General features: G+C 36.8%; 1 protein-coding gene across 3 annotated transcripts; it reads left to right on the top strand.

Annotated features, from left to right (window-relative positions):
- Positions 1-8,140: 8,140 nt before the first annotated feature.
- Positions 8,141-13,044, top strand: LOC134531024 (uncharacterized). Of its 3 annotated transcripts, none has more exons than XM_063366512.1 (3): positions 8,141-8,315; positions 11,052-11,504; positions 12,498-13,044. In XM_063366512.1, the coding sequence occupies exons 2-3, from the start codon at positions 11,349-11,351 to the stop codon at positions 12,933-12,935; spliced, it is 594 nt and encodes a 197-aa protein (XP_063222582.1). In that variant the 5' UTR covers positions 8,141-8,315; positions 11,052-11,348; the 3' UTR covers positions 12,936-13,044. The 3 variants fall into 3 exon arrangements, with proteins under 3 accessions (XP_063222582.1, XP_063222583.1, XP_063222584.1); XM_063366513.1 differs by lacking the exon at positions 8,141-8,315 and adding an exon at positions 9,005-9,264 and having other exon boundaries at positions 11,121-11,504; XM_063366514.1 differs by lacking the exon at positions 8,141-8,315 and having other exon boundaries at positions 9,845-11,504; positions 12,470-13,044.
- Positions 13,045-16,685: the final 3,641 nt, after the last annotated feature.

Below are 16,685 nucleotides of genomic sequence, written 5' to 3'. Positions count from 1 at the left end.
CAAGGTGGCTGACTACATGACAGACGCTACGATATCTAACTGTCTGGTAATGGACACAAATGCACTCTAGCGAGTAAAATATAATTCCATGAGGTGGTAGTGCACTCTAGCAGACGAAAATGAAATTCAAGTTGGTGGCATACAACATGACTACCATATAGTCAAACTGGTTTGAGTAATATTTACGTTGGTAGTAGTGGTGAAAGTCCAAAACCTTGCAGTCCCCGAGTAGGAAGGACTATTTTCTAAAGTGACCTCGCTGAGAACTCAACCCAGTATCTACCAAGTGCATACACAAACTGCGTAGTTATTTTAAAATTTTGCATACTTTTTGAAAAATTCTTTAAAATTTGTTAATAGGTTACACTTTAATTAAATTTACGTCTTGGGATTCGAATCGGAGGCTCTGAAGTTTATGAAGCACGTCCTCATTTTATTCAAAGAATTTTCATATATTTTCTTAATAAAATGAATTTTATGTTTAATGTTGAAAATGTGTTCAAGCTGTCCCATAGTCCTATATGTGCCATATTGCATGCGTAATATAAATGAGGTCAAGGTCATCCAAGATGGCGTCTGTAATGTCACAATATAATATGGCTAACTAGGCTCTTTGGCTCCAGATCCTGGACCTTGGTGACGGAACCGCCATTTATATATTACTGGCATAGGAATACAAAAACTGTATGATTTAAGACTTTTAACATATACACAAAATTTAAAATGTATTGCCTGTTTGTCTTTATCTAGTTTTCTCTCGGTATCACTAATAAACTACATAATTTATTTTAACGTAGACTTATTGGTTAGTAAGTTGTTTGGCTAACTTAAACTTTTTACTCTTTATTATTTCGTAATTATACTCCATAGGGCTTGAGGTCATTGACAAGTCAAATTATATCTCAAACTCTTGCAAGATTAAGTTAAGTTCTTGGATATGAATTATAACAAGTTAGAACACCAACTTACTTTTAACATTGTTTAAAATTATACCCGTAAGAATGTAAAATGAACAAATTTAGTTTTGCATAAATAAAAAGTATCTTTGAATTCAGATGTAAGAAAATGATAAATATTTAAGTGCATGAAAATTTGCGTATTATAATTGTTTTATTTCTAAAAATGTTAACTTCTATGGGGGTGAAATTATGTTTTATATTTAATACAATATTTATATCTTAGCAAATAATCCTTGTGTTTTGATAATATATTAAAAAAATCAGCCTATTGAAATTTCTTTTTTCTTTAGAATTCTCTGAAACACCAATCAATAAAGTGATGAAAATAGGTTTACATTAATTAATTGTTTAGGAAAAAATATAATAACTATAACAAATAAAGATTAATGTTATTCTGTAGGTTTTCATATAAAATATATTTACATATTTAAAAATAATAAAGTCATACCTCCGAAACCATTTGAATGAAAGTTAAAATATTGTATGTATCAGTTTTAAAATTTGGTTCATATAAATAATGGCATTTCTCATGTATTTTATGAGCCAATAAAGGAAAACAACCATTTTGAAAGTTTCCGGGATTATCGCCATGGTAACGACTCAATTGGTAGTGTTTCTACGAAATCTACCTTACAATAACTTTTGGTAAGAACTTCAATGTTTTTGAAATAGTAACGACGTGATATCAAAGAATATTATTTAATAACTAAGCTTAAAATGTAAACAAGTACAATGGTGAATAACAAGAGTATGAATACATATATAACTGCTTGCGTTCGATTAGCAGACACGACTCTCCGAAACCAACCATTATTTAAAGGCGTTCGTGACGTTAATTATTTTGTTTTAATTGAGACATTTTTATTTTTAAAGAAACACGTAGCCTGTTTTAAAAGGAGCGCCGTTACAAAATCCAAAATTGTATTTGTTAAGTTTGGCATGCTGTTTAATAATTATAAACATTACTAATGAAAACTAGTCCTACACACAATTGCCTTTGCCGTAGACAAAGAGATTTTTCTTCAGATGTTTCCTCAAATTCTGTTTGTAAGAATTTTTTTTTTAGTTTTTGATAGAAAAAATACGATATTATGAATGTTGTCCTTTTTACTGCCTTTCGTTTTGTGTACTCGAATATCCGTGACTAATAGATGCAAGATGATAGTTGATAAAATGATATTCCTATGGATACTTTCAAGTCTTCATGAAAAAATAAATAATTCCATGATCCAGATTCTTCTTCTTTTTTTGTTTCCCGAAGAGTAACATTCCAAATCAGCCGTGCTTAATGTAAAATTTTAAGGGGCTCACCTAGTTAGAGGTGTATTTGTGTTAGTGAGGCGGGTCGGAAGTGCGACACTCGCTGTTGGATGTAGCACGGTATCGCCTCTAAGCGCAAAGCTGTGAACTGGCACGCAGTCTTCTCGTCGTGCGTAGGGCAACTATGAGATATGAGTGGTAACCATAATATTATATGTCGAACAAATGAAGAATAAAGTGTAATTGAAATCCCTTGAAAACTTTCGAGAATCTCTACCGGGTTTATCATGCTAAAAAATTACTCTGAAAACACTCATTTTAGATATTTTTAATCTTCTGAAAATACAGCTTGGAATCATAATCCGGTAGCAGGACATTTTAATGACCCTCAGCGTATTGTAAAATGCTATTCTTAAACAGACTTCTGTAGGTTATCTTGAACAGTTTTCAAATCCCGTGGTTAATTCTAAGACTCTGCACATCGTATGTGTGCCTATTTAGGCGGGGCTATTGATAGGAGACTGCAAAATTATTTTAACCCATGACTAATTTTATTGGATAGTTTATTTTTTTTATTTTAAGCCGTTTAAAAGCAAAATTCTCTGAGTTGCAGTGAGTGCACATTAAGAGTGTGTTCTGGAACGGGAAATAAGCACTATAGGCATTCAAAGTGCATCAGTGTGGCCTCGCACTTTGACTCGTACTCTTGTGTCCTACCCCACATTGGGTGTCGTGTAGTCCTTCCAACTCCTCACCGCGGAGGGAAGAGTCGAGCCACAGCTGAATCAGACCATATTTAACACTTGTGTTGTGCCTCTGCTTCTGGCACAAGAATTTTCCTGCTTTACAGCGACTGGAAATTGATACAAAAGGTGTCATCAACCTCTAGCTATCCTAAACCTAAATAAACACAGTTATTTTTACTCGAATCACGTTTTGTAGTGCACGGGTAATATATATATATATTTAAATATTTTATTTTTCCAAAGCGATCGCTTTAATATTTAAAATTATTTTTATTTGATATAATATTGAATAAATATGGTTACATTCACTTAAATAGGTACACGTTTTTTGGAGTAACGGGATACAATTGTCCGTGTTTAAAAACAAATTTTATTGAACACTGCATTTATTTAATACTCTCTGTACCGGCCACGTGTTGGTGTAGCTTAGTCTGGTTAAATGGAAAAGAAAGAAAAATAATTTTTTGTAACTTGTTTGATGTAGGTACACATAAACAAAGCATTTGCCTCTCCCTCTGTAGCTCTACCTATATATGTCTAGCCATATATTGCCATATCTCTTCATATCACTCTATTTCTCTTTATCTCTCTATTTCTCTGTGTTTCCATCTATATCTCAAATTATCTCCCTATCTGTATCTCTCTATATATATCCCTCGCTCTATCTCTTTCTACGCCTATACATCCTTCTCTCTTGCTCTCTATACCTCTCTTTACTTCTATATACATTTTTATGTATACATCTTCCTTTCTATGTCTATATCTTTACAAAAAAGAATACGAACAAACAATCATTCATATTGGAAGCATTATTTTTTCACTTATGTATATATATATATATATATATCTTTACGTATCACAGTTGTGACATGGGTATATAAAAACACGCGCATATTCGAATGTAAAGTTGTGTGAAAATTACGAAGCAATCGGTGAAGAACCTTCGGAGATTTAAGATTTTGAACGAATGAACATTTAAATTTTTATTTATATGGACTGCATATCATTTTTATGTAATTTTGAATTGAATATTTCCTTTTCAATGTTTTATAGCGTGCAGATCGCATTGTATGTCGGCGAGGCTGCCTTGTAATGTGATACGTAAACGTAGTTAGTATAACCTGGCCATTAGTGAGGATCTGTAGTAAACACAAGCACACGTGTGTCTCCTAAGGTTCCATTGTGTGGTGCTCGAGACGTGGGCGGACGCGATCTCGCCTTCCGATTGGCCGCAGGGGGACTCGGGGCCAGGACAAAGCGACGAGACGCCTGTCGCCAGGAAATGAGGACCCAGCGACAAAGGAACTGCTCGTCAGGCGCCGCCAGGTAGCGTCGTCGCGGCTGTAAGGAGACTCGGGCGGAAGAGGCTAGCCTTTGCTCGTCCTTCCTTAGACATCGACGTCTCTTGAGAATACGTGGTATATATAGCTCCATAGATCTCGGGCTTTGCCTTAGCCTCAAGCTCATTTGGTAAGGGATCCACGTATATTTTTCGAAGAAATGTCAAACTTGTGGATCATGTTAGCTAGATTTTTTTACTGATGGTAACAAATACCAGAATATTCTCAACATAGTTTTAAAAATAATTATAGAAATACTTATTTAACAAATATTCTGGATTACACATGCAATTCTACTTGATTTTCTTAACCTTAAAAAATTACATATTCGTTTGAGCAATCATTTAAACAAACACAGTTTTTTTTAATTAAAAAATTATCTGCTGAAAAAAAAAATGTTTATGATGTATCTAAGTAATACTTATCCGTAACACTCCTTCCTTTCTTAGGACTTTAATTGACTTTATACGTTTATGATGTAGGATAAATTAAAAATAATTTTAAACAATCTTCAGTTATTTACTTTACCCAATAAAAGAGATATCCAATTAGGTTCAACATATTCACTAACACATTAATGCTACTCAAGCCCTATCGTTGGCTAATATAGATAGATGCTTCACATTATTAATATAATACATTCACTATCATTCCTGCTTATACGACCCAGGCTGGAAGTAAAAAAAGGATAAATATTTTTTTAAATATAAGTGTAATTAATTTTTCATTGAAAATTCTTTTACTTGGAATATTTATAAGAGCTCGAGAGATTGTACAAAAACGCCTTTTTTCATTTCCAGGAAAATGACTCTTGCAATTTTGTCACAGACATTGTCATAATTAAATTTTTGCACTAGCTTCACATGAAAATGAATGTAAAAAAAGATTGATTCCATTATTTTTTAACATTTTTTATATTGATTAGGCAAGGGTTTAAATATCTCACGAGAAGTAAAATATGTATTTTTATTGACCGCTCACAAAATTATTATAACATTAAAATAATTTAGATTTATTGATGTCATACATATTCAGGTGGATTATAAAAAATTATGACAGTGAATTTTAAAGATGCGCGTATACCATGCAACAAAATTTTCACAGGATGAATAAAATGCTATATTCAAATAACAATTTTATACATTTGATTTTAAATCTTATACTTTAGTGACTCATAAGGAATAATGTTCCAAATTATTATACATTATTTATTGTTAATATTAGTGATAGAAATTGTTTTTCTAAACTTTTTAATTATTTTATATAAGTGAGGTTATGTTCCCGTATGTATAACGATGTTAGGTTGCTTTAAAGCTTCCATTATCGCTGGCAGGGTGTCTGTAGAAGGTTTAGTAGTATCCTGGCCGTTTTCATGGGAGTTTTTGTGAGGTATGCAAAATCTATTGTCATACTAAATTATAAATTATCACATAATTTTGAATAAAAATAAAAATAAATTATTCATTAGAATAAAATTTCAGCATAATTAATTATTTTTTATGATAATAAGTTTTCATATTTGTAACTCAATAAAAAAAGTTCATTTTATACAAATTATTATTTTTTTTAATACAGTGTATTTATTTATTAAAATTTAGTTCTATTAGACAGAACCAACAATATGTGTAGTATCATTCCAGTACTTTAATACTTTTTCTATAAATTATTTGCAAGCAAAATAAAAGTTAGTGGTTTATATTACGCCAATAAGTACTATAATTTATAACGCACGTACCCAAACACACGCGCCCAATTTTTTTTTTGCATCTCCACTATTGTGTTTGTTTTGGGAGAGTGTGAAATGAAACAGCTCGAGTACTTGCTGGCAAGTGTCAGGTTGAGACGCGGAACCGCAAGAGGCGGTGTCGAGGTGTACCGCAAATTGCAAGAGGCAATGTCAGGTTTTGCCGCTCACCGCAGGAGGCGGTATCGAGTTGTAGCGCGCACCGCAAGAGGTGGTGTCGTCTCCAGAGCCGGCCAACTGTGTGCGCACAGTCACCGTCCGAGCGGCCGCGAGTCCAGTCCGCGGCGCTGCGAGCTGCGAGGTGCCCGCCAACAGGTCGCGTCTCGCTAATGAACGTATCCGGCCCGTCGCGTCGTTTCGATTAATTATCCCCGCGGTAATGAAGGAACATAAGCGCGCGGAGCACAAAGGCGGGTGCGGTGTCGTGTGTGCAGGGCGGGCGTCACTGTTTGCTGGATAATTAGAGGCGTTGGAACGAGGAGGGGGGCGTCTTTCATGAATCCCGACCACCGTCTCGTTGCCGTCGCCATGGCGATGAGGACGCAATCACCACCAGCATTCCTCGTTCTCCAGCTCGCTGCACGGAACAGGTAGACGGATAGAATCAGAACGGTATGGTGAGACACGCGTATTAATATATCTTTGTGGACAACACGAACAAGAACATTCTAAATACAAATTACAAGAAAGGTCTGTGCGTGGTGTCCATGCGCGACAGAAGTGAAACTTCTTGCTTATTAGGTATAGATAGAGATATATTAATATTATTAGTTGACAAGAGATAATAATTTAAAATAGTAAGGATGCGGGTATTATCTCAAAATATAAAAATCTGAGGAATAGACAAACACAAGCAGCGTTACGAGAATTAAGTAGAATCACCGCTGCGTCATTTCTACCTCTATCCTGCCGTCTCCCGTTTCGAACGCGGAAGTGAGTTGCCGATGATACATTCAGTTTCCCCACCTCATGCCATTGAAATTTTCGAAACTCATGAATATTGTAGCACTCCCAGCAAATAAGTTTCACTTCTATTATATTGTTGGATTTTGCTTAATTTTATGATCCAATCGCATTTACATCGACATGTTAGTAGAATGCTAATGAAATACCAGTTTAAATACTGTTTTAAATTTAAGAATTGTTCATAAGAGCCCACTTTCCTCCTTCCCCACCCATTTTTATCCAGCAATCAATTCACGGGCAGTTGATACAATTCTCAAATCAGGTTATTTCGCTGTCTGCTTCTGCTATTGCATTGTGATGCAAATATACGTCACTAAACCCAAATAATTAATCACCAAGAAAAAAGTATCCCAGGAACATTACGAAAGAACTTAGGTAATAATTAAAGGTAACAAAAAGGTAGTTTTTGGTTAGTATTATTACGAAAGCGGGAGACAGGAACACGAAGCGCGCCAGATACCCGGGCGACTGGCGGCCTCGCGCTGCTCCTGATGTCACACGCGCATTCTCTCAGGGATTACTGCGGCTCGGCCTATCCAACCCTCCTGCCCCCGCGCCAATCTTCCTCGGCGCGGTTAACTATCCCCTGGAGACTTGGGAATTCCTCGTGGAGTGGCGTGAATAAGCGTCGTTATCCTGGATGCTTCGAGCATCGGGTCGGCCCGGGATGACGCCACACGTCACAACCACTCCGGTCGGTTCCAGAATGACTGCCAAGGGTATGAAAGTGGCGATGCCGCCCTCCGCGAGAGTTCCGAAAGTTCGAGCTGAGTAAAGTGCGAGTTCGGTGGTGAAAACTAGAAAGACCCCCCCCCCCCCCCCTTTTTCGAGCAGCGCGACTAAGTGGCGCGAGACTGTGTGCGGACAGGTGCGAGGGAATAGGCGAACCACTGTTGAGCCTAGCTCCAGTGAGGAGTGTGAACTGCGGACTGGGAAGTTATTTAGTGATTAATGAACAGACATTTTAAAGTGCGGTTGATTTGTGACAAGACATTACGTGTAGTGATTTAATAACTAATGCAAATATAAGTAGTAAATGAAATTGTATAAATTTTTTTTGGGGTTTTCCTTACGAAACCATTTTCCCCACTCGTAACAATTTTGTTAGAAAACCAATATATTTGCGGATTCATTTGGTGTCAGTATAATGTTGAATTATTTTTTCGAATTCTCTGCAAATATTTAAATGTTATTTGGGTTTACATAGTTCACTTTGTTTGCTTATTGCTGGAATTATTGGCTCACTGTCTAATGATGTTGTCTCAAAATAACTGTGGCACATTCTTCTATCACTGCAAAGGTATTACATTTTTTTTAATTAAAAACCAAATGAATTATATAAATTTCCAGGCCTGATTGTAGTTTACTTAATCATCTCATACCTAGTGTTAAATTTAAAATTAAATTTATGTTCTGGCACATTTGTTAACTAGTGAAGACATTTACATACTTTATTTAAGATGTGAAGTAGCTATATAAACACCAGTTGTATTTTCATCACTCTAGAGACATATTATGTTGAGTAGTTAAGTCACATTCCTGCTGTCTTCGGTGTTCATAATATCCTATCTAATGGCTTTCAGGCATTGCTTCTTTGTCCACTTCTCGCTACGCTAATTGGCTTTGGCTTTGTTATATATGCAGGACTTTACTTTGGAATTTTTAATATCATTTGAGTTATAAATCTGTAGTTTTATATTGCTTCAATATAAATTTCGGAGCATGAAAATAATGTTTCCATAAATTTTTTCCATTGGTATCCAGTACTAACTGCTACGACCTAAAGATAGTTGCATATATTTTGTGTCACTTAAAAAACGCACTATTGGTGGGATATTACAAATTTATATTTTATTAATAAAACACTAGAATTATAAAAATGATTTACCTTCGAGACAGGGTAACTATGCTTATTTTCAGTTCACAATCGGAAATGTTTAAGAATTAATTGTGTATATTTAATTAATGTAAAATATAAGCCAAATATTTTAAATCAATTGCTTGCAGTTTTTTTTAAACATGGCAATGCAAGCACTTGGTAGGTGTTCTAACCATCAAAGTAACCTTGCTTTATTAATAAAACGATACTGATTTTAGTGGGTTTACAAGTCACTAAGTTGTATGGAAAAAAAGATCGTTTTGCTTGAAGCACTTGCATGTTAGTTTTAGATCTTGCTCAGAACCGAGTGAAAAAACAATTTATCACCTACAAAGAAACTTTTTCATTTAAAATCCAATTAGTGTTGAAGGTTTGTAAGATTTTATAATTAAAAATGTTTTTACTCTTAAGAGTTTTTTACTTGTGTACGTAAAGGTGAATGTTTACAAGCGCAATGTGTGACCTCGCACATGTGGGTATGTCAGCGTGTTTACAAGTGTTTGTGGATATGCACTGTCTTAAGGTGCCTAAACATTTTCGAGCCGAACCCGAGCCCAACCGTTCGATGAAATTATTTTAACTACGAATTTTCAACGATGCATAGGAAATAAAAAAAATACTTATCGCGAACCAGCAAGTGTTATTTGTCAGTCACAGGTTCGTTAACACAAATAAAGCTTTTGAGATAAAGTACGTGATTTTTGTCTGCAGATATATTCATCTCAACACATTTTCGTCCCCAGGCACATGCTTTAAATTTTTTTAATGGACCTTATATTTAGGCTTTAAGACTAAGCATTTGTTTTTATAAATATTAATATATAATCTTATATGTTATTTCTCTAGCCTGTTTTTCTATCTGTCCGCGAGAGCTTCCTTATTCATTTATAAAATTCCATGATTTACCCCTCATTTTAAAGCTTATCGTGCCGGCTAATGACGAAAAATAGACCCACTCTCAAAAAAATATACAGCTTCTCTTAAATTTCACATTTAAAGTCATCTAAGATGAGGATCTTTAGTGTATGCGTCTTTTTTTGATAGATATCGAATCGGATTCGATAAATATCGAATCGGCTATTCACTTGAAACATCAGCGTTTACATATTTCATTTTCAAATTGCACTTCCGTCATAATAAACAGAACGTATGATAAAGAAATCTTAAATGATCCTTCAACTTGGGTTTACTGACACTTTTCATAAGAAAATGCTTCATTATTTTAAGATTTTAAGCAAGCACAAGATCTAACAGTTCCTTTATATCTGTGTATTGAGTCTACTATTTGGTTCACGACGGAAAGCATCAAAGATCTCTTCACACCTCGTTCAAAGTAAAGCTCAGACTATTTAATAAGGCATTCTCCGGCAGTGATGGGCTCCCTGATAACCGTGATCGCTAATGTGGCAAGACCTGGGTTCGATTCCACCCTGACACGTCTATGATTTGAGAGTGCCAAGCGGATACCGATTGGTTCGGAGATCACTGCAATCATGGTGAAATGATTTGCATTAAACATCTGAGCTTAAACATAGGACGTAAAACCTTTTGAAATACAGTAAAACATTTATGTTGCATTTCGATGGTTTTGTTCTCTAAAGTTAAGCCCTGCTCTAAGTTTCCGTTTGGAATTTAAATAACAGTTTGGAATTATATTCCCGCTACTCGTATCAGTAAAGGATTTCCGCCCTGCCATCGGTATAACTAACTGATCAAAACTTTTACCGGTTGGTGGATTATTATTAAAAACAATGGAAAACACTTCGATGAACTAACTGTTTTAATTAAGTAATTAACGCGTCGATGAACCACAATAAAGCTAAATCAATGTGTAATAAGTTTGTAGTAATTAGTAAAATTGCATCATGTATAACGGCTCTTCGACAAACATAAACTTTTTTCATATAATTTTTAGCTTTGAGAAACAGGACTAGAACAAAGATGTTGAAATTTCCCTAGAGAATCCTACTTGCCCAGAATCCGGGTTTTGTCCGACGGAATGTGAGCATTTTTTTTTGGCATGGGTCGAGTTATATGTCCACTTAAACACAGAAATACTTATATACTAAAAAATTGTGCCCTTTTTAGCGTCTCATTTAAAAAGCAGCAGTGAAAAAACTTTTGTCCTTTTGCATTTTTGCAATTTTATCTTTGCAGTCATACAAACACCGCGATAATAAGGAAGACAGAATTTATTTACTGCGATTCAACATGCAAATCCCACAGATGATGTAAGAAGTGCCCCGAAGCGTATCGGGCCGTCCTGCCAGCAGTGGCTCTCCCAAACAACTAGTAGCATTGAGGCCGAACCTGCAGTGAAAGGTTGGGAAATAGTTACACAACTCTGCTGCAGGCCTGCGCCGGTGCGAAGTAATGGTGAGCACCGACCTCGTAATGGGCCATGCATCACCTGACTCAATACGACAAAGCCGACACGAGTAAGTGGTTGCTTGGATGACCCAGCATCGTTTCAGAAAGACCGCAGGGAACAGAGATGAACATGGTTCTGCATGGTCAAGTGCAGGGTCGAGTCAGAGCTACAAAGCAGCGGCCTTCAAGCCCCAACACTGTCTTGTAACCAGAGGGTGGCCTCGCCTGCACGATTACATGGTAAGTGTGTGAAGCCGTTTTTTTTTCTTTAGCTAATTGTTGTGCGATATTGGTTAGACGCCCAAAACATTGGCTGAAGTGCAGTGTTTGCATTTTAGAAACAGTTTGGACGAAGGATATTCTATTTAATGCTTATTTACCATCATGTAACGTTGTCGCAATGTTTTGAGGCGGGCAATATGGCTATGGTGATGTTAAATTGTGACTTCAACTACGTCACAGCTTGCCGTCTCGTGGCGATTCCTAAGGCAGGTTTGGCCACCAACACCACACGACCAGCTCGAGGGCCGAGCCGTGCGACGTGGTGTTGGGTCACGCGGGCCCGGCGCTGCTTCAGCCAGCAGGGGCGGGTGCTTCGAGGAACGACTGCTCGAGTCCACTGAGCGGTGTTCGAACCGCTGTAAAATGATATTGTGTTTAAAAAAAATAATGCAAATGTCAAACTTAGTAAACAAATATAATTAACAATAAAATAATTTTTGTTTTTAAGTTTTACTATACGTTGGTCACAGTTTATTCAGTATAGGGACCATAATCTGCAGTGAAAAGAAATTCCAGTCGAGGTTTCATTTGACGTGATTCAAAACTTTTCCCCACTCCCTTCCCTAAAAAAAAAAAAAAAAAAAAATTTCTCTCCGTAATTATATGGTTTAAAAGATAAATACTTATTGATATTTCCAGATTAGTTTGGTTTTTATTTTTAAATATAAATTTTAAGGAATTTTTAAAGAATAATTTAAAATAAATAAGGTAAAGATTGTTCAAATTGGAGGCAATAACATGAAAAATCCATAATGGCACCATATGCCAAGTTGTTCCCAGACATATATACATAGCTGTACCTACTACTAGTAATATTTGCGTATTCGTTTGATGTCACACTAAATTTCTCTAATTTGTTTACCATTTGAAATTTTGATACCTATATTCTGATTGCTCGAGGTATGATCCTATCATGTTTGTAGTGTTTGGACTGGGGGTCCACGTGAACAGGCACGTGGGAAGAGCTGCAGAATGCTCGCGGGGAACACGGTGCCGACTGACACGCGCCCACCTGTTCGCGCGGCGTCGCCCGGCCGAGCTGTTGCCATGGAGACGCCGCGGCGCCGCGTCCGGCAGGCTCCGGCCCGCTTCCGGCGCCCGCGTATCGACGCTGCGGCGGCGCGGCATCCGGCCTCGCAGCGCCCGTCGCCATGGCGACCGCAGAATCAACAACCGACTGCAGCAGCTCGCTTTCCTGCAGCGTTCCGTTTCCTGCACGAGTCGCACCACGCGCCGTCTCGCCACACGGGCGTTCGTACAGCAGTACTGGATACCGGCTGTGGTGAGACTGGTCCTGCCGCGTTAGGAAAAAAAGAGTTTGGTTTGGTGATAGATTTTGTATTATACACATATAAATCCGAATCTTCAGCTTTACATGACAAGAAATAAAATTGTTCTCTAAAAGATTTATTCACTTCCATTGTAAAGAGACGGGCTTTAGCTAGTTTCTTCAGTAATGCTAGACTACAAATATAATGTACATATATTAAGTCTCGTGTCAAGCGAATTTATAAATTATAATAAAATTTATATTATTCAATAAGTTGCATAAATCAATCAGCTATTAATTCATTCAACGATCTACCTGTCCATGTTGTTCTCCAAGCTAAAATTACTATCGACGTTTACTAATTACTTAAATATGTGACAATTTTAAATGTATGGTCAATAAGAACTTGAAACTATTTTGTGCTTTATGAAAAGGAAAGCTCGTTTGACAAAAATTAAAAAAAATATCAGCCTATGCCACGGCCATGATACGCCAAGATAATGTAGGAAGTTCTAAAATATATTTCTACATTTTGGTATTAAACTGACTGGCTTAAATTACGATAGTAATAATAATTAAATTACCGTTTATTCATTTAGTTAGAAAAGCCGAATGTAAAAAAAAATAATCATTGCTGTCTATAACACAAATTAAAAATTTTCTGCTATATATGTGTGTGTATATATATATATATTACTCAAAGGCATTAATATTACACGCTGGCCTAATGTTAGGTTTGCTCGCCGTGCCGCAAGCTGATTGGCTCTCGTGGAAAGCTTGTGCTGGTGGCAGGTCCCGATGACTCCTGGTCCGAGCGTTATCCGGGCAGTAGCGTAGCCAGGATTTGTGTATGTGGGGGAAGGGGGGGGGGTAAGAAGCATGGTCCCTCCCCTATTAAAGCTGGCGGTCCGGGGGTCCTCCCCCGGAAAAATTTTGATTTTATGATGTAAAATAGTGCTATTTGAGCAGTTTTCGGTACTTCACTTTAAATATTGTAATGGTATAAATATAATTATTTTTTTAATAAAAAATTGTTTGAGTAATGAAGTAAGAAAATTAAAGATATTTTAATAAATCCAAGTGCCTTGTCCACATCCACTGAAAATCATAAATCATGCTCGAAGCTTGACAATACAAAAAAAAAAGGAATAAAAATGGTTGGATTTCGGCAGAACTGGCCTATTCCTGAAAACAATAAATTAGCTTTAGCTTGAAGAGTTACCCAGTCACCACCTGCTTATAATTACCGCGCTGGTTAAATACAATAGGTGTAAAATATTTGAAACTTGGGACCCGTCACGGCTTCACAACCTTATAGCTTCTGCTCGTGACAGGGGTAGGGGAAGGGAAGGAGAATCGGTTGGGCTCGCTTACTCTTCCCCTCCAGTACAGTGGCCGGTGATAGCAGTAAGACACCCAGGCTTTTAGCTAACCTGTTTTCAGATAAGAAAAATAATGGAGGCGGGGGGGGGGTTAGAACCCCTAATCCCCCCTTCTCCCTCTGGCTACGCCCCTGTATCCGGGTCGGGTGGTCTGTGAGGCGATGCGGGGACCGCCGCTGCCTTGGCGAGTGTTCGCAGACGACTACCACGGAGTCGTCGCCAGGAGACTCCGCTGCTCGCGAGGGTCTGGCCGGGTCGCAGGCAGCAGCGGCAGAGAGGGCTCCCACGCCGAGCCAGAGCGACGTCACAGTCGCCGCGGGCGCACGGGAGAGGAATGGCTGGTCATAGCCCCCCCCCCCCCCCTCTTTTTCTTTTCCATACATACAAAAAAATATTTAAAAATATATATTATCAGCAACAAAAGGAAATAATTTGGAAACAAACAGCCGGCCAACAGTTTCTATGACTGGAACAACAACATTTATTTTAATCAATATAAAGTTTCATTTAATTGTTTGCTGTGACACGAAGAAGACTGCTCAGTAATTTTAATTTATATACGGTTTTATTTGCAAACCAACACATGAAGTCCATTAACGGAATGGTACAAAAATAAAAATAATTAAACACACAATTACACATGAAAACCTTTTTAAAAAATACAATGTTAAAATTACACAAATGATAATACACGGACAAACACATAAATTTGAAGAAAAGGTTCATAATTAAACTTATTTAATCTTTTCAAGCTTTCCCAAAAATGATGATAAGAATACAAATATATTTTAATTAATTACGACCATAACCAACTTAAAATTATTATTTATAATAATTCTTAAGCATTTTATATGTATGAATTTGAACAGCATTCCTAAAATTATGGCAAGAATAATAATATATTTCTAATTTTATGATAAAAATAAACATAAATTATATATTGTAAAGGTTTAAATATATCAAATTCACTACTGACAGCTGGCGCGCCAATTCAAAATAGACATACGCATGACACGAGGTACTTAATAAAACAGCGCTCGGATACGAAGTTGTTGAGCAAACGAGAAGTGAGATGGCCGGACCTTGAATACGTGGCCCTCAGATGACAGCAAGTCCACCCCAGTTCAGGCAATGCGCCAGGATCCCTGTCCAGTCCACGGCGAGGTCTTTAGCGAAGATCATACATTTCATGTCAGGAAACTGGCGAAGATACAGAAATGGCCTTCTGTGCGGAACATTTCAACATTGGCTTGACGACAGGACAAAGAGAGACTGCCTGTGTTTTGAGCGCGGGTCTTCCCAAACGAATCCCCCTCGCCAGGTGTCTCAATACACGGCTTCTAACGATAATATTTGATCAGACATTAAATCAAATTCCTGTGTGAATTAAATTCAACTGTTTGAAGTAGGCAACCAATGTAAAGTTCACGTTTCAAAAAGGTGCAGTACTTTTTTTTATTTAAAAGGTTTCATAAATGTTTTCAATTGTTAGTGTTAATGAAATTAATCTATCTTCGCCTTAGACGTGGCTACAACCCAGAAGCCAAGCTACTTCAGACAATGACCGCGAAAGCCTGCAGTCTTTATGGTATAAAATTAAATTGATGTTTTCTATTTCCAAACATTAGTACGAAGTAACACACAAATGACCGGGAAAAAAAAACAGGAAACTGTATTAGAACCAAAAACAAACAAACAATAAAAGGCAGAGAAGAACAAACTTAGAAATCAGATACATTTATGTACACACACATAAACACGTTTATATATAAATATATATGTCAAGGTAATGGCATTATACAGTATAGGTGTAAATCGCATGCAATTTTTGGTACCGCGCGAGAACGCACTCCGATGGCAGGCCAGCGCAGCAGCACGCGGAGATGAATTAAACTCGTCACTTCCAAGTAAAATAGCAAAAAAAAAAACTTTACCAAATTTTCAAGAACCGTATCTTAATGCCAAAGCCTACAGTGGTTCAGCTCCTTCAGTTATAAACACTCCAGAGGCTATGAAACTGCAGCGAAAATTTCTCTAAGGTGTGTCAACGGATTAAGTTAAACTTTCATCGCCGAAGTATATTTTTTCCCCCTAAATAACATAAACATGTAATTTAGGCGTTTCAAATGTACATTTAAATTCAAATATCAAATTGACATTTTCACACTTTGTTAGACATTCCGTTGGCTCACAATCGCCTGGTGAATTTTCGGGCTTCGCACGCTCCCGTACATTCGCAACGGAAGTGGCTTTTGAATCTATTGTCTCGAAAAACACTCCTATGTTATTTCAGTTGTTGTCTTACAATCATAGCTTTAATGTTTACATTATTTGCTTTTGCTAATTATATGATTATTAAACAAGTAAATACGTTTGAAACGTCTGTCTGTGATTTAAAAATAATTTTATATTATATATTTTTCCAGTAAACAAAATGAAACACCTTAAACAAATCTAAGATTAATGATTTTTTTTTTGTATTTCTAC

This window comes from Bacillus rossius, chromosome 3, assembly GCF_032445375.1.
Source record: "Bacillus rossius redtenbacheri isolate Brsri chromosome 3, Brsri_v3, whole genome shotgun sequence".
NCBI classification, from domain to species: domain Eukaryota; kingdom Metazoa; phylum Arthropoda; class Insecta; order Phasmatodea; family Bacillidae; genus Bacillus; species Bacillus rossius.
The sequence above is the reverse complement of the archived record's forward strand: the minus strand, read 5'-3'. Positions and strand labels throughout refer to the sequence as shown.